The following is a 25,421-nucleotide window of genomic DNA, read 5'->3' on the forward strand; positions in this document are numbered from 1 at the left end:
TTTCAGTGACATTTTGGGCCAAGCACTAAACAGCCACTGGAAAGGAAGTTCACTCATGCCTGTCCTTATCCCTTACCTTTCCAAAGGCATCCCTCAGCTCTTTGTCCCTCGTAGGACCAGGACTGGTGGGATGATCTGTCTCCTTGGCCTGGCTCAGTGGGAGGCCTGGAAATGGAAGCAAAGGTTCCTGTATACCTCTGACAGACTTCAAGTCTCCAAAAACACAATGCTGGGCAACAGGCAAGACAGGTTCCAGAGTGCAGAGCTCTCAAGACACAGAGATTGGGATTGAGAGCAGCAAGGTACAATGCCTAGACCCTCTCCCAAGGGATGGGCTACTGGCAGCAGACATGACTTGACTCTGTTGGCCAGCAGACTGAAACCTGCTGCTTGATGAAGGCCCCAGCCCCTGCATGCTGGAGAGCCTCTGTGTGTGATAGAGAAGGGCAGAGATGATGATTGCTCTTGACAGAGATTCTTATCTGCCCTTATTATGCTGATTGTAGTAAACATCATCTTTCCAGTTCCTGAAAGAAGCCCCAGGTTCTAATACCTGGATGCATTTAGACCAACATTGTCTTCTCTTTGTTGGAATATTTCAGAGGACATTCAAAGAAAATCTGAACATTGCAGGAGTGCAGGAGTGTTACCCAAGTGTGAACTGTGTTCTTGACACTAGATATTTCATTTTCCCCAAGGATTTTCATTCTAAACTGTATGAGATTGGGCCACTTTCAGGCCAGGCTAACTAAAGGCTGATTTTCTAGTTGCAATTCTATACAACAGCTTCACAGAGGATAAATTAAGTGGCAATGCAGTAGAAAAAAAGCAATGTCTTAAATCAGGATTTTTTGCCCCTGCAGAATGGTCAGCATAATAATAAAAAAGGAGACTTAGATAGCAACTCTGTGAAAGGAGGGCCTTGGAAGGTAAAAGAATTTGGGATGTTGGCAGGGAAACTACAGATCCCAAGGTAACCTCCTTGGGACCACTGCTGTCAGTCAGGCCAGCAAAATGGACATACAAAATGTAACAGAGGCAGAGATGCAATCTAAAGCATCTGAAGCTCCATATTTCACGGGACACATTTCCTGGAAATGTCTATAAAGCTGCACAGGGAAACATGCTCCTGGCTGGCAGACACTGAGGCAGGCCAGGGCAAACCCTGAGCCACTTGCCCAGAGCTGGCACAGGCACAGCCTGGCCTCTGGGCTGCCCTGGGACAGCAGGGATCCCAGAGCCCTGTGCTCTCCAGGAATGGCTCAGCTGCACATGCACCCTCCTGCTCCTCTGCCTGCCCCACAGCTCAGCAGCCCCACAGCTCCAGGGGCACTGGCAGCAGCACAGCTCAGTGCAGGGGCACATGCAGGGCACAGCTGTTCCCTGGCAATGTGCACAGCCTCTCTGGGCTGCCACAAGACCCTTCCTCGTGCCAGCCAGCAGCCCAGCTCCCCCTGCCCTCTGTCCTTGTCCTCCCTGCAGTGCCCCTGGGGCTAGCGCTGCCCCGCGGCTCTGCTGGGGCTCCTGGGCCAAGGCCCCTGAGCCACCCGCGAGCCCAGACCTCCATTCCCAAGGCCAGGCTCCAGCACAGGAGGCTCCAAGCCCAACAGCTCAGCCCATTTCCTTGGGAACAGAGGCATCCCAGCTCCTGTCTTGTACCAAGAGCTCTTTCCCTTCTTCCTCTGCCTTTTTGCTGTAGGCTCAGAAGAAGCTGACATTCAGGTACAAGAGAAGAAGTGAGTTAATTGAATGCATGCCTGTACAATCAACCCATCTAATGGGTGAGGAATTCAAAGTGTATTTTAGTTACTGAGAAGATTGCTTTGTTTTTCATTTTTCATGCAACGAGCATCAGTTTCATTTCTCTGGACAATATGGAGCTGGCAAGCAAGAGAGAAGGGCTCTACCAGTTCATGTGGTGCCCGTTGCCTCCCTACTACTACAGGATCCCTTTCCTTCCAAACAATTGGAAACTCACAGTGCTCTCTAGAATCTGACACGGGCAAGGAAGTAATTGTTTTCAAAAGTAATTTTCAAGCCCTTTTTTTCTGTAAGCCCCACTCAATTCCAGGTCGGGTTTTGCATTTTTGAGATTTTTACATTACTCTTTACAACAAAAAAAGTGCTGGGACACAAACAGTGGCACCACGTTTTAGATAAAAAAGAAGATTTGCTTTCTGCATTAGATGTACCCAGTATTCTGTGAGCCTGTATTGGTAGGGAACAAAGTGCTCATCCCAAAGTTCCAAGTTTGCTCTATTTACTTGTTCCAGGGGTTTATTCCCTGCTGTCTTTTCAGCAGAGACACCCAAACACAACATAAACATGACCTGCCTCAAAACATTTCTGATCTTGGCTAATACTGTCAATTCAAAATATTCCTAATGGAAATAGCAGAGGGTAGGTAATTTTTAAATATTCTCCAACAAAGCAGTTAGAATTAAGAGAACTAGTTCTTTACATGGCTGCACAGAGAATAAAATCATATGGCAGCCAAGCAGGATGAGTGTCTTAAACCTGGATTTCTTCATCCTGTAGAATGCTGTAGTCAGTAATAAAAGTGAGACAGGTAAGGTTTAATGAGTTAAGTCATTTCCAGTACAGAATTAGTCCAGAAAAAATGTCACCTTACTTACTGAGCAGTACTATTCCCTAGCCGCATTAAGCATTCCAGCTTCATATCAGTAATTAAAGAGTCATTCCAAAGGGGCCATAGCCAGGATTTGGCAGAACTAACCCTGATCCCCAAAGGGACCAGGGGATCTGATCCCTTGTTCTGCATCAGCAGAATTATTTCTCCAAGTCTCATCTCTCCTATCATTACACACCCAGAGATGCCAAAGGAACAACAACAGCGTCATTGAGCCTTTCAACTTGAAAGCACTGCCTGACCCAGATGCACCAGAGACTGCATTTTGTCTGGCACAATTCCACTTCTCAGGGATCAGGCAAGGCAGGGACAGGGACAAGGCAGAAGGCATCTCCTGCCCCAGCCTCAGCCTGCAACACTGACACAGGCAGAGAGAGCCAGGGAAGAGATTTGTCACTCTGAACCTGCCATAGGTGGCTTTGGGCTTGTGCTGTCACAGGATGACAAACTCACGCCCTGCGTAGGATGCATCCCTTTGGAAGGCTCTTTCTCCCTAACTGGAAAATTTATAAGGACATGCTGTCAGAGGTGGTTTCCCTATTTCTGCCTATACAATACCAGGCAATGTCCATGAATCTCCTTCACATCTCAAAGGGTTCCGCTCAGAAACTGCCCCAATGAAAGGTTTTCTGCTTCATAAGCAGGAGGAAGGAGTGGGAACATTTCTCATTTCATGCTAAATGCCTTCTTTATCCTACTAATTGTGACACTAGAAAGGCTGCAGGGAGATAAAAAGAATGAGCAGGATGGAGAGGAACGTATCCTCTTCCAGCGCTGCATTTCAGGGGCCCCCAGGTACCACTCAACACTTCACACTGGAGGAATTTTCACTGTGCCACCAGAGAACATTTCCAGAGACTGGGCTCTGGGAGAGTCCACTGAGCCCACCAAAGAACTGAAATGAATTTAAAGAAATTTTGATAACCCAGCTTTCCAAATGTCAACTCTGAGTCAAGACTACAATGGTCATTTTAGGACAGACATGCCCTGTACCTACCTGCATTTTCAGAATTCTTTTTGCTTCTGCAGCTGGGTCTTGGCCTGGAGAAAATGGAGGACAAAAGAATATGTGAGGAGGTAGAAAGAAAAGGGAGAGAATGGGCGTACCATGAAAGGAGGCAAAACTTCTTAGGATGGTCACTATGATAAAGGAGGAAATGCAACCCATAAACCCAACAGGATGCAAAGCTAATTCATTGTCCTTAAGTTTGCCATTGCTGGAGTCACACAGAGGTGGCCAAGCTCCAGCTAAAACACAGCAGTAATTCTTCTACCTGCATCAGAACTCCCTAGTTCTGCTGCCTCTCCTTTTGGAGCCAAGTGGCTCCTGAAGCCTCTCTGAAGCAGCAAGAGCTGCTGAGCTGCATCATGACTCTGGAGGGCAGCTACTTTTGTACAGCTGCCAAAGCTTGACTTTGCCTGCTTGTGCCTTACCCTAGTGACAGCCTCGTGCTACATGTGGTCAGAGCACTGCTGTCTCCTGAGAATGATATTACACCTGCTGGCTCTTTCAAGAAAACAAAGACTGGTTTCCAACTCAGCTGCTAGGGAAGGATGTTCAGATCACACCTTAAAAGCCCCACTAAAGATTCGCAACTGGCATGACACTTCTGTGACTCCCTCTTTATTGTTAGCTCTTGCATAACGGTAATAGCTTCATTTTCTTTTGCATATCCAAGCCAATATTTTTCCATCAGGTACAGTCCTATGCCTCTTCCATAGCACCTTTCCCTCGTTGATCTTAAGCCCAGATCAAAATATTAAATACCAATCGGATTATACATCAGATTTTACATCTATTCTGCAAAATTTATCTGGCATCTTATTTCATTGTGGAGCCACAGGCACAGTGAAGTTACACCTGATGTTTACAGAAGTAGCACCTGAATTTGCAGACACCTCTCCAGTAGCCAGTATTTGCCCAAGGATAACAAAGACCTGCAGGACCCTATCCCAGGCAGTACAGTCCCCAAATGTCACCACAACAATTACAGAGGAATTCAATAGCCAAGCCCACCAGAGGACCCATCTTGAGGTGCTTTGAAGCCCTGCCTCCTCTTCCCCACCACCACCTCTGCTCTTAGGACATGGGTGTTGCCTTTGACATTGTGCTGGATCATCATTTGTGCTGGATCATCACAGATGGCCAAAATGGAGAATACACACAGGTTTGCCTAAATACATGGGACACCTGACTGGGCAAAATGATCCCACGAGATGCGAAGAGAGAGCTGAACAGCTGAACTGCAGCAGCAAACACCTTGACTTACCTCATCTCCTGGGATTCCTGGAATTCCAGCTGAGGAGAGCTTGGCAGGGACCCTGCAGCACTGCCAAGAGGGGGACTCACTGCCCTGCGTATGGGGGGGATCAGAGGTGGTCTCAGTGACCCCTTCTTCATATCCTCACCTCTGGAATACAGCAAGGAAGTCTGGAAAGAGTAGAACATAGTGATCAGATCAAGCATCCAGCCTTGCCCCCATTCATGCCTCAAGACATTTAGCCATGCATTTAACTGGGACCTGCCAGGAAATGTCAAACGGATCGTCCAGCTTGGCCCAGGATGGGGAAGGGAACACGAAGTGGTGAGGGAGAGACCATGTCACACATTTGCCACCTCTGCCCTCATGCTCACTCCTCTGCAAGTGTAGCTGCATTCCCAGCTGGCATTCACATGTTTGACATCAGGATGTTCTGGTGTGCCACTGCCTCCACTGCCCTTTTGGATGGCATGGCAGGGGCTTTAGATCACTGTTCTCTCCCTGCCCCTAAGCTGTCTCACAGCCAGTGCTGATCTCCAGCCAAGACCCCACAAAGCCATTCTGCAGGATGTCAAAACCTGCTTTTCTCAAGCCCCTCATTTCTTCTGCTGCTGCCCTTCCCTTCTACACTTCCCCAGCAGCCTTTGAGCCCAGGTGGTGCTGAGCTTTCAGCATGCTGGCTGCTCTCCAGCTCCTACACATCCATCATCTCAGGCTCCCTGGCACTGAGGAAGTTCAGCAGAGCTCCCCTGCCCTGCTGATCTCTGCAAGCTCTCTGTCTGCCCAAGGTGCTCCAGGGCCCCCATGCCATGGCCAGGAATGGGGCTGGAGGCAGCAGGGGCAGGTGCTCACTCATCCTCAGTATCCCATCATTTCTGGCCCAGATAAAGAGACAAACCAGAACCTGTTCAAACTTCACTGAAAGGGTCAGTTCCTGACAGGGAAAAGCTCTCCGAGCTCTGCCAACAGCACATAAACTGAACATTTGCCACACAGGACTTTGCTTGGTCTCCTTACCTTATATCCTTTTCCCTCTGAACTCACCTCCTGTTTTTTTCTCCTCTCCTCATCCCAGCCGGTGCCATTTTCCCCATTCTCCTGCTCTCTGCTGCATGTTGGGCTTGGCTTGGTAGGAGGAGAGCTCTTCGGAATGGGAGGCAACGGCTTGGAGGGAAGGAGCACAGAGGAACTTGCCAGGGAAAACCTCTTGGCAAGAGGGTAGCCAGTCAGGCCTGCAAAGTGGAGACACAAAATAGAACAGAGGCCACAATGCAAACCTAAAGCATCTGAAGCTCCATATTTCCTGGGACACATTTCCTGCAAACTTCTAAACAGCTGCACAGGGAAACATGCTCCTGCTGGCAGACACTGAGGCAGGCCAGGGCAAAACCCTGAGCCACTTGCCCAGAGCTGGCACAGGCACAGCCTGGCCTCTGGGCTGCCCTGGGACAGCAGGGATCCCAGAGCCCTGTGCTCTCCAGGAATGGCTCAGCTGCACATGCACCCTCCTGCTCCTCTGCCTGCCCCACAGCTCAGCAGCCCCACAGCTCCAGGGACACTGGCAGCAGCACAGCTCAGTGAAGGGGCACATGCAGGGCACAGCTGTTCCCTGGCAATGTGCACAGCCTCTCTGGGCTGCCACAAGACCCTTCCTCCCAGCAGAGATTGGCCCAGCTCCCCCCTCACCTCTGTGTGAGGCTGAGCCATGCTCATAAGGAGAGAAGTCAGTTAGGTGAACTCTCACCTTTATCATCAACACATCTAATGGGTGTGGTGCTCAAGGGGAATATTTTTAATTATTGAGAAAATTTATTTGGTTTTATTTCTCATGGAACTAGCCTGCATTTAATTCCTCTTAGCAGTATTGAGGTAGCAAGTTTGAAGGGAAAGCTGGAAGCCTCCAATGATAAAAAGGGGAAAAAAGATTCCCTCTTGAGGCTGGCCTGTGAATCCACAGGAAAACTCTCAGAGTTGTGATGTTATTTCTGCAAACCACAAAGATCTCCAATCAAGCAGGCAGGCCTTATTGGCGTATCTGTAGCACCGTAATCCCACCCTCAGGCTCAGATCCTATCAGCAAGCAGAGGAAGAATGGGAAATTTATCTGTAATGAGACCCAAAATTGATGGCAAAGAAAACAACAGAATTTGCATCTCACGACCATGTCCAACCTGTAGTCAGTTATGGCCACAGTCCCTGTCCTGGCTGACAGTAGGAGTGATTTGGCTACTGTCAAAAATGAGAAACTAATGATAGAATGTTGTGATGCCTCAGGGCATCCTTGCAGGATCATCTGTAGCTGTCAGCCACCTACTCTGACACAGAGTCAGCATTGACCACCATGGACCAGTTTTCTTTGAAACCTGGGGGGATTTTTTTCCATTTGGCTCTGGCCTTCCATCTCCTTTCTATCCTCACCTTTTCCTTCAGTTGTCTTTCCTTTTCCAGTAAAACCCATTTTTGAACCCGTGCTTCTGCCTGGCAGAAGTGTCTGGGTTTGAGTTTAGGAATGCTCTCAGAGCAGTCAGCGCTGGGAGCTTGGTCCCAGTCTTTGCGCAAGGCCGGGTTACTCCAATCACTGTCACTCAGCACAGAGAGGCAGATCCAGACGTGTCTGCTGCCACTGGGGCCGTGTCCAGCACAACCTGCACCAGCCCAGCGTGGGGCTGCCCCTTTGTGACATGCTCACCATGGTTCTCTCATTTCCATGGCTGCAAAACCCCACCCCAACTCCATCCCCTTCCATTCCCTTGCCAAGGGCAGCCAGCCCTAAGCCCAGACGGGCCAGGCCTGAGCGTTTCACACTGTCTAGGTGTTATGAATATGAACAAGACCAAACTTTCTCCAGAAAAAGAGGTTCTTGTTTATTAAAATAGCTACAAGGAACGGAGTACCCAGGATAAGCCCAGGCACCCACACAGCAAGCCAAAAACAGAACAGTACACTAACCCCAAGTGCACTGGGCTGTCCCCAAAAAAAACCCAAACAAGTAGCCAAAAAGAAGAACCCTGACCCAACTGAACACCCCCCCCATTTTTAGCCCCTTTTGAGTCCAGGATTGATCCATTTTGGATCCGCATGATGATTGGTCCATTTCCAGGCTTCTCATTGCTCTTAAACACCGTTCATTCTGGACCAGTCGTTTCTACAGGGCTTCGAATGATTGGTCAGATCTTCCATCCAATCCAGCTTTGACCTCACCTTTCCCCACCAGACCACTGTTCCACCAAACCCTGGATCCTTCTCCTAGCACATTGTAATAAGCCCCGCCCCTCCTTTAACATAATACAATTAACATAATTAATACAATATAATTGAACTATACCCTTATTTAACTTAACTTTTACCTATAACATAGGAAGGAGACCCTTTCCAAAGCTACTTTTCAGGGCCTTTATTTCTGTAATTCCTACTCAGTTCTAGGTTGCAGCTTGTTGGTGTGGGATTTTGTTTAATTCTCTTCACATCAAACAAAGTGCTGGGACACAAACAATGGCACGGGGCTCTCAGGACTCTAGCTGGTCAGAAGACCCCAGGTTAAGTTAGAAAGTCTCTTTTCCCAGCCAGGCGGTTGAAGAAGGAGTCAGAGCTCTTCATTTCTCGGTCTCAAGGTTGTTTCTTGTATCTTATCTATAAACTTCTTTCTCCTGACCTGCCGAGGTCCGCTCAGCAAGAATGTCAGAGGCACTCCACCTGCCTCTGAGGCGGTGTTACCTTTTTTTACTAAAAACTACGTGTACAATGTTTACCATTACTTTCCAGTACCTGTCATCTATGTTAGACAATTTTCTACTCCAAACCAGTCTAAAAGTGCCAACATCACAGCTGAAGATTGAGGCTAGGAAGAAGGAAAAAGGACAAGGCACACCCAAATTCCTCCATCTTGGGACCCCAAGCCCTCATTCTAAAAGCTTCAAAAATCTATTTTTCACCCTGTGACAAGCTAACTATTATTCTACTGAAAATTTCATGGCTTGTAATTCTTCATATAAGGTTGGTAATCCTTTTTTCCAAGGGCTAGATCAAAGGCACAGGGGTCTTGGGCTCTGTGCCAAGGTCTCTGAGCCCTTGGGGGACTTGAGTCCTCCAGGGCAGCCAGAGGAATTTCCTGGGTTCTGACACCGGGCAGTGGAAGTAAAAGCAGCTTTGCACTCCCCAGTAGATGACCCAAAAATCAGTTGGCTGAGAGCTGTAGGGAACAAACTGACCTTTCAAACGTTCCTCTTTTGCTTTGCTTCATTGTTCCCTGGGGTTTTTTTTCTCTGCGTTCTTTATTGCACAGACACCTGAACCCAACATAAACATGATCTACCTCACAACATTTCTGATCCTGGCAGTTCCTGAAAACTCCAAATTTTCTTAATGGAAATGGCAAGGGGCAGTCATTCTGAAATACTCCCCAACAGAGGAGGTAAAAACAACTCATCCTTGACACCTTTGATTTGGCAGAACTAAGTCCAGTCTATGGGACCCCTGGGGCTGATCCCTTTTTCTCAATCTGCAAAATTATTTCTTCAAGTCTCATCTCTCCTATCTATTCAAAGAAGCTTTGCACTCTGCATTAGATGCCCCCAATATTCAGTGGGCTGATATGATCAGTGTATCTGTAGGGTGTAAATTGGCCATGCAGAGTTCTCCTTTGTTGTTCAAGGGGCTTATTCCCACTTTCTTTCCTGCAGACACACCCAAACCCAACATTGCAACACAAAGCAATTCTCATTTGGACTGTCCCTGAAAATTCAAACTTATGCTCAGGGCGTTTCCCTGTCCCCAGGGACAGGCTCCAAGGCTGGGCTCTCACCTGCACAGAATGAAGAAGAGCTGCTGCCCTTGCCAGCAGCTCCGGGGTCTCACCATCTTCGCTTTGAATGCAGCTTTTGTACACACTATGCCTCTCTGAGCCCAGCAGCATTCCCAGGCATCAGCAGTGCTGCTGCAGGCCAACATCCCCCAGGCACAGCTGCAGCAAGGAGATTGCAACAAGGCCTGGCTGCAGGAGTCTCCAGCCTGCAGCAGCCCTTCACCTGCGGCGGAATCATTTTGCGCTGACATGGGGGAGCAAAGGGATTAGGGGCTCTTTGCAGATGAGGGTCTCCTCCATGTGCTGCTGCTCACTGGGCTGATACAGTTGCTGGTGCCCTCCTCCACAGCTGTACCAGGAGTCTGTCTGGGAAAATAACACTGCCAGTGCCAGCCACCCATCCCTGCCATGGCCCTGCCCACAGGGCGTCCTGCCCACCAAACTGCTCCAGTCAGGTGATGTCAGACACCATCAAAATACATTCAAACAATGCATTTTCCACACTCTGGCAAAATCATGGCCATACAGGCCACGTGCTGGAGGCAGACTGCTGTTGGCAGAATGGGGGAAGCCCCAGCAGCTGCACTCTCCAGGCTGGATGGCCATGGCAGCAGAGGCCAGTCTCTCACCGTGCCCACTGCTGTGGGACCCAGTGCTTTGGACATGTTCCCACTGAACTCAGGCTGCAGCTACAGCAGCACCATGCCTTCACACATTTGATAACAAAGAGCAGGAATGGCACACAGGACTGCCCCAAGAGCTACAAAAAAATGGGGTGAGGGAGGGGACAAGTGAGTTAGAATAGCTCATTCCTTTTTAATACAAGCAGGGATTTAAGCAGGGATACTGGGCTAATCATACTGGGCCCTGGTTTGTAAGCCTTGTCTCTAGCAATTCCCACCAGTCTGCAAGCATTTTTCACTACAAAGGAGTAGATAGGATTTTACAGAACATGCATGAGCAAGTCTGAGCCAGAACTCAAAGTACAAGACAAATAGTCCCAAATCAGCCACCCATGGGGAAAGGAAAAAGAAAAGCAGATGAAGCAAGTGCCATTGTGGCTGAATTGCCTGCATTTATCCCATGGTCAAACCTTTCTGAATAAAAGCACCTCAGTTCAAATACACAGCTTAAGATCAAGGAATTCAAGTGTTCTGAGAGCATTAAAAGCCTGATTTCTATGACGGAATGGTAGATGCTAAATTCCTTAAAAACACAAATGTGGGTCTATTTGGGACTGCATGCTTCAAAAGCAGGAATGGAGGTTTAGAATTGCAGAACTGTTTCCATTGGAAAAGACCTTTAAGATCATAGAGTCCTCCCAATAACCTAAGACCACTAACACTGCCAAGGCCACCACCAAAGCATATCCCAGGAAATGTCGTGGGATGGGACATCCTTCTTGTCTCCTTTGTCTCCCAGGAGCCCCTTGGAAAGAGAAATGCCCACACAGGCTTTATCTGACTCCTTCCCAGCCAGCCTTTCCCTCACTCCTGGGTCTCATTTGCTCCACAGGTTTCACCAGCTCGCTAAGCTCAGAGGAGCTCTCAGAGGAGAAAATGCTGCCTGGTGTGGGGCTGTCTGATCCCTGTCTCATCTTCATTCCATCTGCCCTGCTCCCTCTCCCATCAAAGAGACCGAAGGATCCCCCCAACCCCACGGTGCTGCACCAGATTCCGGGTACGTTCCCTCCTGTACTCCTTGGTGGCCCCGGGGAGGCTCCAGAGCCCTCCCTGTGTGCGGGACAGCTGCAGCAGCACCACCGCGCCTGCATGAGAGCAGCGCCCGAGGAGCAGCTGCGCCAGTTCAGAGTCTGAAACGGAATCCTCAGTGCACACAAATGACAACTGACATTTCACGGCTGGCAGGAGAAGCTAAATCCATCTGCTCGCTGCCCTTTCTAGCCATGGCCATTGGAAGAATTGCCCCTGCCCAGGAAGCTCTCAGGTGCAAGAGAGGAGCAAAAGTCAGGTGTTTCTGATGTGCTAGCTGCCAGTGCTTCAGGTTTTCCTTCCAAGTTCTAAGGGGTTTGTACTATTTTTACCATTTCAACACTTTCTGTGCAACCCATTGAGCGAGTAAGCACCACACCCTCTCCCTCAAAGCCTTGAGGTACTGCCAAAGCAGAACTTGTTCATGCTCTTTTCTCCTGGTGATTTTATAATCCCATGCAGACTCTGATAGCAAAGCAGTGCTGTAGAGAAAAGATTGGAATCCTGGGGCACTTTTTGGGTGGGTGTTTGAATCTGCTTTTCCAGGCCTTGGGCTGAGCAGGGTGAGGCCGAGGCCTGGGCCCCTCCAGCTGGCGCTGGGGAGCCCCCGGGGCAGCGGCGAGGGGCGGCCCCGAGGGGCGGCAGAGGGGGCGTTTCCCCCAAGCGGGCGGGCGAGCGGCGGGGAAAGGCGCCCTGGGCACAAGGGCAGGCACAGGGGCCTCGGCTCTCTGCAGTGCGGGCGGCCCAGCGCCAATCGCTGCTCCCGGAGCCGCCGCCAGGGCCGTGTCTCCTCCCTGCCGCTGACCCTGCACCTGCAGCGCTGCCGCCGGCTCTGCCGGGCTCCCCGGCACGGACGGCGAGGACGTGGCCATGCTGCAGCGGGGGCCCAGCAGGGACACCCAGATGGTACCAGGGCTGCAGCTCCTCTCCTGCAAGGAAAGGCTGACACAGCTCGGCTTCTTCAGCCTGGCAAAGAGACTCAGACTTCATCGAGCTGTGGCCTTCCAGTACCTGAGGGCAACCTACAAGAAAGCTGGGCAGGGACTTTGTACGAGGGCAGGCAAGGACAGGACCAGGGACCAGGGAGACTGGATCCAAATGGAAAGAGAGTAGGTTTAGGTAGGGATTCAGAAAAAAGACCCTCCTGGAACAGTTTGCCCAGAGAAGGTGTGGATTTTGAGAAGAGGAAATCAGGAGAAGATTGAGAGGGAGAGAAAGATCCACAGTTGGCCTTGCGTCCGGCACCATCTCAGCTGCTCTGAGCTCTGGGGCCGTGGGAGGTGTCATTGTTTTCATATCCAAAAACACATTCGGTAACGGGTTCCCCCTCCCTTCATCATCCCCAAACTTTAGCTGTCTCGTTTCACACCCCGGCTCCCCAGTCCCAACCCATCCCACCCCTGCTGGACATCAAGACCCACTTCCCAAGCCGTATTTCCCCCATTTCACACCACCCAAACCCCATCCCACCCATCCCACCCCACCCAATGACCATCTCACCCCTCCTGATTTGCAGCACACTTCACCCAATCCTCTTCCAACCCCATTCCACCCTGAGGGGCTGTGGAATCGAGGAATTTTTGGCTGGGACTGAGTAGTTTTCAGTGGCATTGAGGGGTATTGAGGTGATAGATTGAACCCTCTCATCTCTTTGAGTGCCAAGAAAGGGAGATAACCACATCAAATACTCCCAAAACCCCCCAAGTATCTCCCTGAATCCCAGATTCCCCTGAAACACTTGTAAAAAGTGAGGCTTTAGATGCCTTCAATGAATTTGTTGATTTTTCCCCCAATTTTGACTGTTGTAAGGGATCAAGATCAATCAAAAGAAAATTAGGGCCTTAACAAAGGGATAACTAGCCAAGTGTCTTCCCAATTCAGGTCACTGGGAATGTGGGTCTGAAGGGCTCTGACCAACGTGGACCCTCCAATGGGGGATGGAGTTGGAGCAGCGCACGAAGCCCTTCCTGCAGTTGGGGCACTCGGAGGGCTTCCCTTACCAGTGACGCTGTTGGTGTTTACTGAAGTCAGAGCTGTCTGAGAAGCTTTTCCCACACTGGGGACACTCACAGGGCCTCTCCCCAGTGTGGAAGCACCAGTGCCTGACGAGGGTGGAGTTGTGCTTGAATCCCTTCCTGCAGCTGGGGCAGTGGAAGGGTCTCTCCTCCCTGTGAATCCACTGATGAGGGAGGAGATGGGAGCTGGTCTGAAACCTCCACTGGCACTCGGGACACTTGTAGGGCCTCTCCCCAGTGCGAACGCGTTGGTGGATGGTGAGGGCAGAGCTGCAGCTGAAGTCCTTCCCACATTCCCCACACTCATAGGGATCCACCAGTGTGGATCATCTGGTGGCAGATCAGGGTGCTGCTCTGCCCGAAGCTCTTCCCACACTCCAAGCACTTGCAGGGCTTCTCTCCATCATGAAGCTGCTCCACAGATCACCAGCTCTGAGCTCTGGCTGAAGCTCTGTCCACCTTCCTGGCACAGGGTGGCTCTTCCCTCCTCAGAGCACCCCAGGCTGGGTTTGCAGCCCCTCCTCCTGCAGGGTCTCCAGGGATTTTCCTTCCTGTTCAATTCCTGTGCTGTGGAGTTGCTCAAAACGGCCTCTTCCATGAGGTTCTGCTGCCATGGGGATTTGTCCTCCCTGGTCTCCATCCTCAGCTGCTTGTCTGGGGGAGGAAGGACAAAGAGATGGGATTTGCCTCCATGCCAGAGGGAAGGAGATCCCCCCTGTGCGTCCCCAGCAGGATGGCATCAGCAGCAGGGCTGTCCTGCAGCCAGGGGCCGTGTTCGGCTGGGAGAGGGAGCAGAAGAGAAGGGGAAAGGGGCACTGACTTCCTCCTCACCTGCCTATGTGTCCCCAGACATCTTCCTAACAGCCTCCTTCTCCATCCAGCCAAGGTTTGGGAAAGAGAAATCCTGGTTTGGGGAAAAATACAATGTATGAGCACATTGGGTTAGGGAGTTCCTACTGCCCAAGTCCTGGAAGTCACCAGGAATCTGCCACCCATATAAACCTCCAAAACACCAAGATTCAGGGACCCAAAATACACAAATGACCAAGATGAAGCAAAAACACCCAGCCCTGAGTTTCCTCTCTCTGATCCCTCAACTTTGGGCTCCTGGAGGCCCCCCTGTCTGCGTTGCTCCAGGTCAAGTTTGTATTGATGTTCCCCCCCTGTAGAAATTTGGATGCTCATTTCTGCAGGCACCTTTTCACAACCACGAGCTCCCCCTGGGTCACATCAGGGTTCACCACTTGTAACCAGCAGTCCCCAAAGGGGTAATAATTAGCATTGACTCCATGATTCTCAGAAGGCTGATCAATCACTTTACTATACTCTACTTATTAAGAAACCCATCGCTCTTACAGAAAGTCACCAGACAGGTGGACTCACTTGGTCCTTGAATCCAAACACCATCACCAGTGGCTAATTAATAAATTACCCTTTGGTAAACAAATCTCCATAACACATTCCACATGTTCACAACAGCAGGTGCAGCAAGCGAAGATAAGAATTGTTTATCATTCTTTTCTATGATCTTCTCACTGCCTTCCCCAGGACAATGCCTGGGAAAGTTGTGCCTTGCTCTCTGTGGCCAGAGAGCTGTTGCCACATGTCTGCAGACTGCTTCCAGTCTGCCCTTCCCAGGTGCCCAGGACCTTCTGGGATGGCTCTGGCCTTTCCAAGGGCTTTGAGAGAAGTCTCACAGTGACACTGCCCAGCCTTCTCAACATCCCTGACACCAAAGGCCTTTTCCACATCCTTCAGTGCCAGCTCAGTGCCCAGGACACAGCACAGCCCTGTCTAGGTCCTCAGAGTGGTTCAGAAGGGAGGCAGCTGTGATTTCTCCCCACAGAGCCACCACTCCAATGTCTCTCTGTGCAGTCCATGGTGGTCCTGAGCATTTTCCCTGGAGCCTCCCTGCCCCGGATGTTTCTCTCCATGCAGTCCTCAGCACAGCCAGGCAAAGAATTCAGGTGGTTTCCCAGAGGACATTCCTCTTGAGTGAAGTGGCCTCAAGGCACTGTTTGTGCCACTGGAATTGTGCCACTCCCGGGTGCTGCTGATGGTGTTTGTGCTCACTGGGGTTCATCTCCCCACACAGACACATGATGCACTCCTGAAGTCTCCTCAGTACAGAGCTGAGTACACAGCTCAGTACACAGACTGCTGGCCTGGTCAGTTGGTGTCCCTCTGTGCAGGGACAAACAACCTCCTGCAGGTGAGGGCAGAGGCCAGTGCTGGCAATGGTGGTTGCAGAGGCTGGTGTGGGACAATCGCCCTGGCTGTCCCCAGAACAAAGACACAGCCCAGGCCCTGCTCTGCTGCTCCCTGAGGGCTATCCCGGGAGCTCTGGCTGTGCCAGGACACTGCTGTGAGCCCCCCTGCACACTCCCCCCTGCCCCAGGCACTGGGCTTTGCTGTGCCAGGGCATTCCTGGGGCACATTGCTGACAGCAGGAAATGGAGAGAGGGCAAAGCCTCCCTGCCCTCAGGAGATGCCCTTTGCTGATGGAGCTGCTGTGCTGGAGCCCAGCTGTGTCCCAGCAGTGCCCATGGCCTGTCCCTGCCTGTGGTCACAGCATGGACACGCAGCAGGACAGTGACCAAGCTGCCAGAGCACTCCAGCCTGGCACCCACGGAAGGGCTGGGAAAGAGAGTGTGGACTTGGGAAGAGCAGCTCTGAAAGGACCAAGTGCTGCTGCTCCCTGCCAGTGCTGCTGTGCTGGGACCCTTCCCTTTCCCCCCTATAACTTCATGCAGGTCCCAGAGTTGGGATCCCAGAAAAACAGGGCTCTGCAAGGTCGTTTATTTTGTTCAAACAAAGCAATAGTACAGATCCTGGAATACAGAGCTTCTGGATCCAATTCAAGAGGCAGACAGGGAATTAGGTGAGGGGTAAATAGAAACATTTAATTGAGCACATTATGGCAAGAACAACCCATAGGCATCACCAAAGACCTGAGAAGGAAGAGACTGGGCCAGTCATGAGTTCAATTCTGAAAACTAAGCAGCAGAAAACAAACGCTTTTTTGGTTCTGAAAAGTACCCAGTCATCTTTGTTCTCAGGCATCCTTGAGCTCCTGGTTCCTCAGGCTGTAGATGAGATGGTTCAGGTCTGGAGGCACCACCGACTACAGAACTGACAGTGCCAGATCCAGGGATGGGGAGGACATGGAGGGGGGCTTCACGTAGGCAAATACTGCGGTGCTGATAAACAGGGAGACCACGGCCAGATGAGGGAGGCAAGTGGAAAAGGCTTTGTGCTGTCCCTGCTCAGAGGGGATCCTCAGCACAGCCCTGAAGATGTGCACATAGGAGAAAACAATGAACACAAAACAACCAAATAACAGAAAAGCACAAACTATGAGAAGCCCAAGTTCCCTGAGGTAGGAATTGGAGCAGGAGAGCTTGAGGATCTGTGGGATTTCCCAGAAGAACTGGCCCAGGTTATTGCCATGGCACAGGGGCAGGGAAAATGTATTGGCTGTGTGCAGCAGTGAATAGAGAAAGGCACTGGCCCAGGCAGCTGCTGCCATGTGGGCACAAGCTCTGCTGCCCAGGAGGGTCCTGTGGTGCAGGGCTTTGCAGATGGACACGTAGCTGTCGGAGCACATGAGGATCAGGAATGAAAGCTCTGCTGTGATAAAGAACATAAAGAAAAAGACCTGTGCAGCACATCCTGTGTAGGAGATGTTCCTGGTGTCCCAGAGGGAATTGTGCATGGCTTTGGGAACAGGGGTTCAGATGGAGCCCAGGTCGCTGAGGGCCAGGGTGAGCAGGAAGAAGAACATGGGCGTGTGCAGGTGGTGGCCGCAGGCTACGGCGCTGATGATGAGGCCGTTGCCCAGGAGGGCAGCCAGGGAGATGCCCAGCAAGAGGCAAAAGTGCAGGAGCTGCAGCTGCCACGTGTCTGCCAGTGCCAGCAGGAGGAAGTGGCTGATGGAGCTGCTGTTGGACATTTGCTGGGGCTGCACGTGGGGACCTGTTCATGGAGAAAAGGACAGTGAAGGGTTAGAGGAGATCCCTGTAACCAAAATCAAAGCCATTTCCCATACACTCTCCTTTGTAACACACACGGACATGCTCTTGTGTTTCAGAGTTCTGATGTTTTCTTTTTAAGCTCCTTCCATGTACTTCCTGGTATTCTTGGATATCAGAAACCCTCAGCGTTTCTGCTGCCCTCTGGTAGAACAGAGTGATTTCCCTGAGGCAAGGCAATGAGTGGAGACTGGGGGCAGATGATCTGTCACTTCATTCTGTTTGCAGCTCCTCTGGGCTTTCACTTTTCTCAGGTGGAGGATGTTCAGACTCCCACGTTTCTCTTAAAAACCTCCAGGTACTGCTGAGAGCAGATGGATCCACCACAGCCCAGCTCCACCTTTGTAGCCAAGGACTCACGTTGCTCATTCCACCAACCCAGCAGCATTTTCAGTGTCACAACACCTCTGCCTTTTCTCCATGGATCTTATCACTCAGAGGTGCTCTAGGACAGCTTTGCATGCTGGGGTGAAGCTCCCAGCCTGGACTGAAATCTCAGAGGGACCTGCAAGTGTCCTTGTGATGGCATTGGATGAAGGGAGATGCAGCTCCTTCCCTGGCTGCCCTGCCAGCATTGCCCAGAGCTGGGCACTGGGGACAGCATCACCCTGAGCCAGCTGTGCCCCCTCCAGAGCCCCCAGGTCTGGGCAGCTGCTCCCAGCCCTGTGCTCTGCAGAGGGAACTGGGCCTGGGGCTGCAGAGCTGCCCCACGGCTCTGCTGCAGCTCTGCCTGCACAGGAGGGGCTGCACGCCTTGGAGCCTCGGCCCTGAGGGCAGAGGCTGGGCTGGGGCACAGCAGGGAGAGGGCTTGTTCAGAGGGAGGGGCTGCACTGGAGGGGATCCTGTGGGCATCTCTAAACTCTCCCTGCCCCAGCATTGCTGGGTTGGTTTTCTCTCCTTCCCTGACCTTCTCTCTGCTTCCTGGAGGTTTTCCTCTTGCAGGTGTTCCCTGTGCCTGATCTTCCTGTGCCAGCACTCACAGACTCCAAATCTCTGTGCACTCTCCTTGGCCTGACAGAACCTGCCTGTTTGCAGGGTACTACCTGGGGGCAGGTTCTCTTTGCAGCTTGGGGAAAGGACAGCTCAGACTGAGCCTGATGGCTCCAGCAAAGGTGCTGCTGCTGCTGTCCATGGGCAGAGTGGCTGAAGGCACATTAGGGATCTCCTGTGAACCTGCTGGTCACTAAAAGGAAAAGTTTGGTTGTCTCAGGCACCACTTGTCCAAATTCATAACTAATAATTCATAATCGTCCTTTAATATTTATTCCCCCTCCCTGCCACTCTCCAGTAGTAAGAATCTGAAGACAAAGTCTTAGGAAATTGCCTCATTTTGATCAAAATCCTTGTCTTGGAAATATTCTGTGACTGATCAGAAGCCCTCAGCATGTCAGAGCTTCATGAGCATTTCAGCTCCCCTGCACCAGAAATACCCAGAGTTGTACTCACAGAATCTGCAGGCATTGGGATGTTGCAGCTTTAGGAGATGGCTCCAGGAGCTGCAGCTGCATTGTCCTGCAGCCAGAAGTTCCTGTGCCAAGGGCTGGCAGTGATTGTGCCCCAGGCACTTCTCAGCACCTTCCAAGCCCTGCCTGTTTGAAGCTCTCCGTGCCTCTGTTCTGTGCCCGAGGTGGCTGCAGGCAGTGCCCCAGCCCTGCTGGGCTGTGCACAGGAGCTGCTCCTGGCCAGAGCTGTCTCTCTGCAGCGCTGCCCTTGCCAGGAGCTGCTGCCTCTGGGCCAGGAGCTCGGCCCAGCTCAGCAGCACAGACACAGCACAGGGACTTTATGAGCCTCTGGGCTTTGTGCTCAGGCCCTGAACATCAGTCCCTGAGACAGAGCTGAAGAAACCTCTCCAGAGCTCCAAGTCAGAATCCAACTCCAAAGTTTCTTGGACTTGTAATGGGTCCCACTGAGACACAACTGAGAAAGTGTCCCCAGGCCCCAGGCAGAGCAGAGAACTGGAGGCAGTGATGACAGGTGGGGACAAAGAGAAGCCAAGTCTTGGTGCGCTGGGGCATAGCAGGGTCTGTGCCACCAAGGGCTGGGAGGAGACACCTTGTTCTGGGGCCCTGGGGCCTCCTGGCACAGCCCCAGCCAGGCTGGGCACTGTCAGCCCCTTGTCCTGCCCTCAGCATCCCCCCTAGCCCACATGCCAGTGGCCTCAAGGATCTGCTGGAAGGAGTCCCTGAGGACCCTTGCTCAGCAATGGCCCTGGGGGCTTCTTAATACTCCCAGGGACTGCAGATTTTTCAAAGGACTTGGGGTTTTGCTTTTGCTGTGCAGTCTCTCAGAGCTTTGTGCAATCATGGCCTCCAATTCTCTGCTTTAATTAGTCCCTGGAGAGGCTTTGTCAGTAACAACACTCAGTGGGGCTCATTAATGCTTCAGGGTACTTCAGTTGTTTTAAGGCACTTGGTGTTTCCTTTTGGATACAGACTCTGTGAGAGGTTTGTGCAATCATGGCCCCAATTATCTGCATTAATTAGTCCCTGGAGAGCTTTGTACTGACACTCAGTGGGGCTCATTAATGCTTTGAGACACTCAAGGTGTTGAAGGTACTTAGGATTTTCCTTTCCACACTGGGTGTCTCATAGGTTTTTGTGCCATCCTGGCCAGCAATTCTCTCCTCCAAGGAGTCCATGAGGAGCCTATATTGGAGAGAGACCCATTAATGCTTTGAGACACTTTGGGGTTTTCCTCTGCCTTTGACTCCTGGCAAGGTTTGTGCAATCTCCTCCCAGGCCCTGAGGTTCCAGGGCTCATCTCCAAATGCACAGTGAAATAAACAAGGCCAGGAGACTTCTTCTCCTTTTTAATGCCTTTATTAAAAGTGATCAGCTCAGGATTGGGCAGCTCGGCAGGGCTGCAGTCCCCGTCGTGTCTCCCAGGGCGACTCAGAGGAGGAGGATGTGCGCAGCTCTGTCCACTAGGGACAGAGCTGGGGGATCCGGTCCTCGTGGGAGCCTTTAGGGTGTGGTGTCCCCGTCAGATCTTGATTTCGTCTCAGTCTCGCTTCCTCCCAGACCTGGCCCAGGGGCTCTCGAAGACAGGGTGAGGATCAACGAAGGTTTCCAGCGTCTCTGAGGCTCAGCACTTGGCTCCTCACGTCCAGACATCACTCCAGTCTCTCAACTCTTAATTGGCTCGTTGTTTTTGGGGTTTTCTCTGTGCGTTTGGAGTTGGGGTCCCAAAAAGCATGCTGGTCCTGGAATCACTTTGCATAACCCCCCCCACCCTCTCAGGTGTCTTCACTATTCTGGGAAAAGTACACCTTAGCCTCCTGGAAGGGCCATTAGCTCGCCCTAGCCAGGGCTTTTACTAATACAAAAACAACCATTAACTACAACGACCCGTGATTACAATAAAAAAACACGCGGAACTTTGGCCGGGACAGTAATCTGGCTGCCTTTTTGTAACTTTTTCTCACAAAAAAAAATTAACCGAATTTTTGTTCATAACAGTCCCCCCTCTTTTTCTTTGATCGAGCTGAAATTTTGAGCTCGCATCAACTCACAATTTTTTGTTTTGAATCTACTATAAATTTCTTGTGCACTTTCGTAAGCATGGTTACTTAACCTTGTTACTTTCCTTGGTTTCTTCAGGTTGGTCTGCAGGGCAAATACTATTTCACTAAAAAAGATAAATAAGCATAGTAAAAAGAGCAATCCTCCAAGTACACACACAGCGAGAAAAACCACCTTTTCCCATACATCTTTTCTGAAAATATCCAAATTCTCCCACCCACTAGGATGAAGTGTAGGAGTTTGATCTTGATTATTTACACATGCTAATCTTTTTATTTCGTTTGAAATGTTCCTAATAATTGAATTCTTTATTTTTAATATTGCCTGGAGCTGGATGACTTTGTTCAACACAGATATTGGGATCCAAACTCGGCTTTTACAATTTTGGATTTTCTCAATTTCTATTTCACTTTGCCTGTTCTGTTTATTTTCTCCCAAATTATTATATATAGGAACTCCCAAACTTGATCCAGTTTCTTTGGGTAATAAGAAAATTGGTTTTATCACTCTAGCAATGCAGTTGCCAGATGAGATCAAACCTAGGGGTTTAGAGCTCCCCTGAAATGTGTTCCAAAAGGGGTTTATCTCTTTTCCAGTACACTCATATAAATACTTGTAACAAACAATTTTTCTTACTATTTTCCCTATTTCTTTGCTTTTTACTAAATCTGTCGTGCTTGTTTCAGCAGCATCACATTCAAAGCACAACCAGGCTTCCCCTATAGGGCACTCTCCTAGGAGTGGCTGCCTAAAAGTGGCAGTATTGTATGCTATCCAATACACTCTTATTTTAGTGATAAAGGACCAATGGGGAGGGGTTAACACAATCAGGGTTAGAACTGATATGGACTCTGGACAAGGAGCTCACTTCCTCCTCATAGAGGGGTTGGTAGCATTCACTGCACAGCTCAGCTGGGCTTCCCAGAGCACCACCAGCAATCAGAGCTATCAGTACTACCCTTCCCAAGAGTCCAGTATGGGTCATCTTGCACAGCCTGCCCACCCGGCCTTGCCTCTTGGGGAATTTTACTGAGGAGAAGCTTCCAAGCTCTTTAGAGTCCCTTCTACCCGCTTCTCTGGTTAAACCTCTCTTGGTCTGTTCCCTACCAATTTTGGTTTCTCTTAGGGGAGTGCTCTGTAGAGGATTAACCTGGAGTCTTTAGAATTAAATTGGGGAACTTAAACCAGAATTACTTATTTACAGTCTTAAACTTTTTACCAACATAGTTTACACAAAACAGTCTTGAAACATTTTAAGCAATATAAAACCCTGATACCAGTTTTTCCCATACAGTTCAGTCTTTTTGACTCTTCCTTCTGAGAGTCAACTTTAAATTCTTTGGTCCTTTTATCACACTATACTCAGGTGAATTAATTTGTGATGTGGATGAATCCTTATCCAGTTCCCGGAGGTGAGTGGTATGGACTCTGGCCCAATGCCAGAGGGAAAAACTGGGAGTCTGGCCCAATGCCAGAAGGAGAAAGGGATGGAGTCTGGTCCAATGCCAGAGGGAAAAAAATCTGATGTTGAATCCTGGTCCAATGCCAGAGGGAGAATGGGGTGCAGTCCGGTCCAATGCCAGAATGCCAGAGGGAAAAAACCTGATGTTGAATCCTGGTCCAATGCCAGGGGGTGAGAGTGATGTGAGTCCAGCCTTTCTCTTTTGGTCTTCACAGTCAAATTTGTAATGAAGAGTACCTGAAATGGGCTTTCCAACACAGGCATTAATGGTCTGCTATTTAATAATTTTATCAAAACTCAGTTTCTCTGTTTAATGTTATTGGTAATTTCTCTTTTTCCATAGCCTGTATGTTTCTCTCATCAACTTCTACATATTCTGTATTTAGCAAGGAGTTGTATTTCTCAGCTAACTTAACTCCCAAAGTACATTTATTCTCCTATTTTTCTGTGTATTTAATTCACTGGTTTTCTGTTCTATTTTTCAGGACCTTATTTATTTATCTCTTGCTTCTGTTTCTTACTTTCACTTACAGCTTAAATACTTCTTTCAACCTTTTACACTTAATTTTTTTTTCCCTTACACCATTCTTTTACACAATACACTTCCTTCTAAGGAGATGTGGTAAAACTTGTAATGCACAATCTACATTACCTCTATTCTAACTCATCTATATTCACTCTCTCATTTCTCATTCACTTTCACACATTCTTCCACACCTTTAAGACACAAACTTATTGCTAGAAAATCACGGGTTCCTATAGCCCCCCCCTCACCTTGGGGTTGGCCCACAGGTCTCAGTATCTCTGGGCCTCTTGGAAGGGCCCTGACTCTGGTTGCCTCTGGTGCACATTCACCTGCGTGTAACTAAAGCTCTTACAGCTACAGCTCCCTCACTCATCTGGGGAGCACTAGTCTGGTTTGCAAGTCACACACACACACTTCAGTCACAGCCCCCACCGGCCCGGGGGGACACAAGCCTGGTTTGCAGGTCACACACACACTCCCACTGCCCCCTTCCCACCTTCCCAGGAAGTTGAGGCTGACTTTGTGACTCACTCTCACACACACAACAAGACAACAATAAGGTACCTTTCACTTTCACACCACTTATTACAAGTTTAGTCTTACTGGCCAGTTTTGGTGCTATTGGATATCCTTTCTACGTAGCTGGTTTTTTGTCTAACTTCAGAGGTTACTTTGTTGAGACAGGACTTATCTGCTCCTATATCAACCAAAAATTCTAATTCTTCATTTAGGGGTCCCATCTCAAAGTTTACCAAGGGCTCTTCTAGATGTTGCATCAGGTCCCCTAAAGTGTAAAGCCCCTGACCCTCTAATCGTCACCTCTAAGGATCTTTTCTAAATTATCCTGTTCCCTGGCTATTGCCGCATCGAGACTGAGCTTTCTACAAAACCTCCTGACGTGTCCTGGCTCTCCACAGTAATAGCAATGTCGTTCTCTCAAAGGGACTTGAGGTCTCTCCATCCCTCTTGCCCCTGACAGTACAAGAGGCTTATGCTTGCCTCCTCCTGGTGGTGGACCCGCCCACCCTGCACTTTCTCTAGCTACAGCAACCACGATCTTAGCCTTGGCCTTTGCTTTACCTTCCTCCCTCCTTAAATACACCTTCAATGCCTCTCTTAATAACTCATTAATGTCCTTCTCTTGCCAATTTTCCATCTTTTCCAATTTTCTCCTTATATCAGGCCAAGATTTGGTAACAAATTGGACTTTTAGTAGCATTTGACCTTCTAGGGTGTCTGGGTCTATTCTAGAGTACAACTGGAAGCTCTGCTTTAGGCGGTTAAGCCAGGCAGCAGGAGCTTCATCTTTCTCCTGTGTACCCTCAAATGCCAATTGGGTATTAGTTCCTTTGGGAGCTTACTCTTTGATCCCCTGTATTATCAAATACCTATATTCCATCATGGCCTTCCTCCCCTCCTCCTGGTTAGGGTTCCAGCTGGGATCCTTTAGTGGCAATTTCTGTTCACCTGATGGCACCTGGGGTCCTGGATGGTTCTCTTTCTCCCAAATTCTTATGCCAGCCACCATAATCATCTGGACCTCTTCTGGGGAAAATAATAAACTCAGGATGGAATTCATCTCCCCCCAAGTGTAGATATTTGGACCTAGAAATTGATCCACTTGGTTGGCTATGCCCACTGGGTCCTCAACTAAATGCCCCAACTCTCTTGAATCCTCTCACCTCAGAAGCAGTTAGGGGAGCATTCACAAAGCCAACACCTCCCACTACTCCTCCCATAGGAACCTCTCTGAGGGGAAAGAGTCTCTCCGCCTTGGAGGTCTTGGATCTGGTGCTACAGTACAACCCATCTTCAGATGCCAAACTACTTTGAGGGATATCTGGGTTACCCTGAACTTTCTGCCCATCAGCAGGTGTATTTGCTGATAGCTGTTTATCGGGGGAGGAGGCATTTGTGTCCCAACTAGGAGGAGGTAAAGGGACAGCAATAGGAGGGGGAGAAGAGCCTGAGTGAATATTAAGTGGAGCCGGAGAAGGGGTGGAGAATGCAGCAAGTGGAGTAGGCACTTGTGGTGATACAGAAGGAACTGGAGGAGCTGAAGGGGGTTGTGAGGGACTGGTTATTGGAGGAGATACTGGGTTTATCATAGCGGAAGCTGAAGAGGTAGAAGGAGGAGTTTGAGCAGGTGGTAATGAGATGGCAGACGGGGGAAGAACTGGACCTGCCATTTGAGGTGCTTGAAGAAGAGGGTTATAAGGTGGAGGGGCAGAAGGAGGCAAATAATCCAGGGGATCCCATCTTTTACTATCCTATCATCCCCTCCTTCATTCCCCTCTTTCTTCCTCTGTACCTTACAAATTCGCACTCCTTCATCCCCAACAGCGCTCTTTTACCAGCAAGCTACATACAATAATTGCTCAGGATCAGTATCCCCTGGAGCTGTCAGATAATTATTTAATTGTTGGCACATCCACTTATCCT

At 49.9% G+C, this 25,421-nt stretch overlaps 1 protein-coding gene across 1 annotated transcript in view; it reads left to right on the forward strand.

Annotated features, from left to right (window-relative positions):
* LOC141731337 (uncharacterized) overlaps positions 1–25,421 on the forward strand; it is a 306,819-nt gene that overhangs the window by 163,228 nt on the left and 118,170 nt on the right. Inside the window, exon 6 of the mRNA XM_074555956.1 lies at positions 18,565–18,582. Within this exon, the coding sequence (XP_074412057.1) occupies positions 18,565–18,582 (18 nt within the window). The remainder of the gene's footprint in view (positions 1–18,564; positions 18,583–25,421) is intronic.

The sequence above is a fragment of the Zonotrichia albicollis genome, chromosome 20 (genome assembly GCF_047830755.1).
Source record: "Zonotrichia albicollis isolate bZonAlb1 chromosome 20, bZonAlb1.hap1, whole genome shotgun sequence".
Lineage (NCBI taxonomy): Eukaryota > Metazoa > Chordata > Aves > Passeriformes > Passerellidae > Zonotrichia > Zonotrichia albicollis.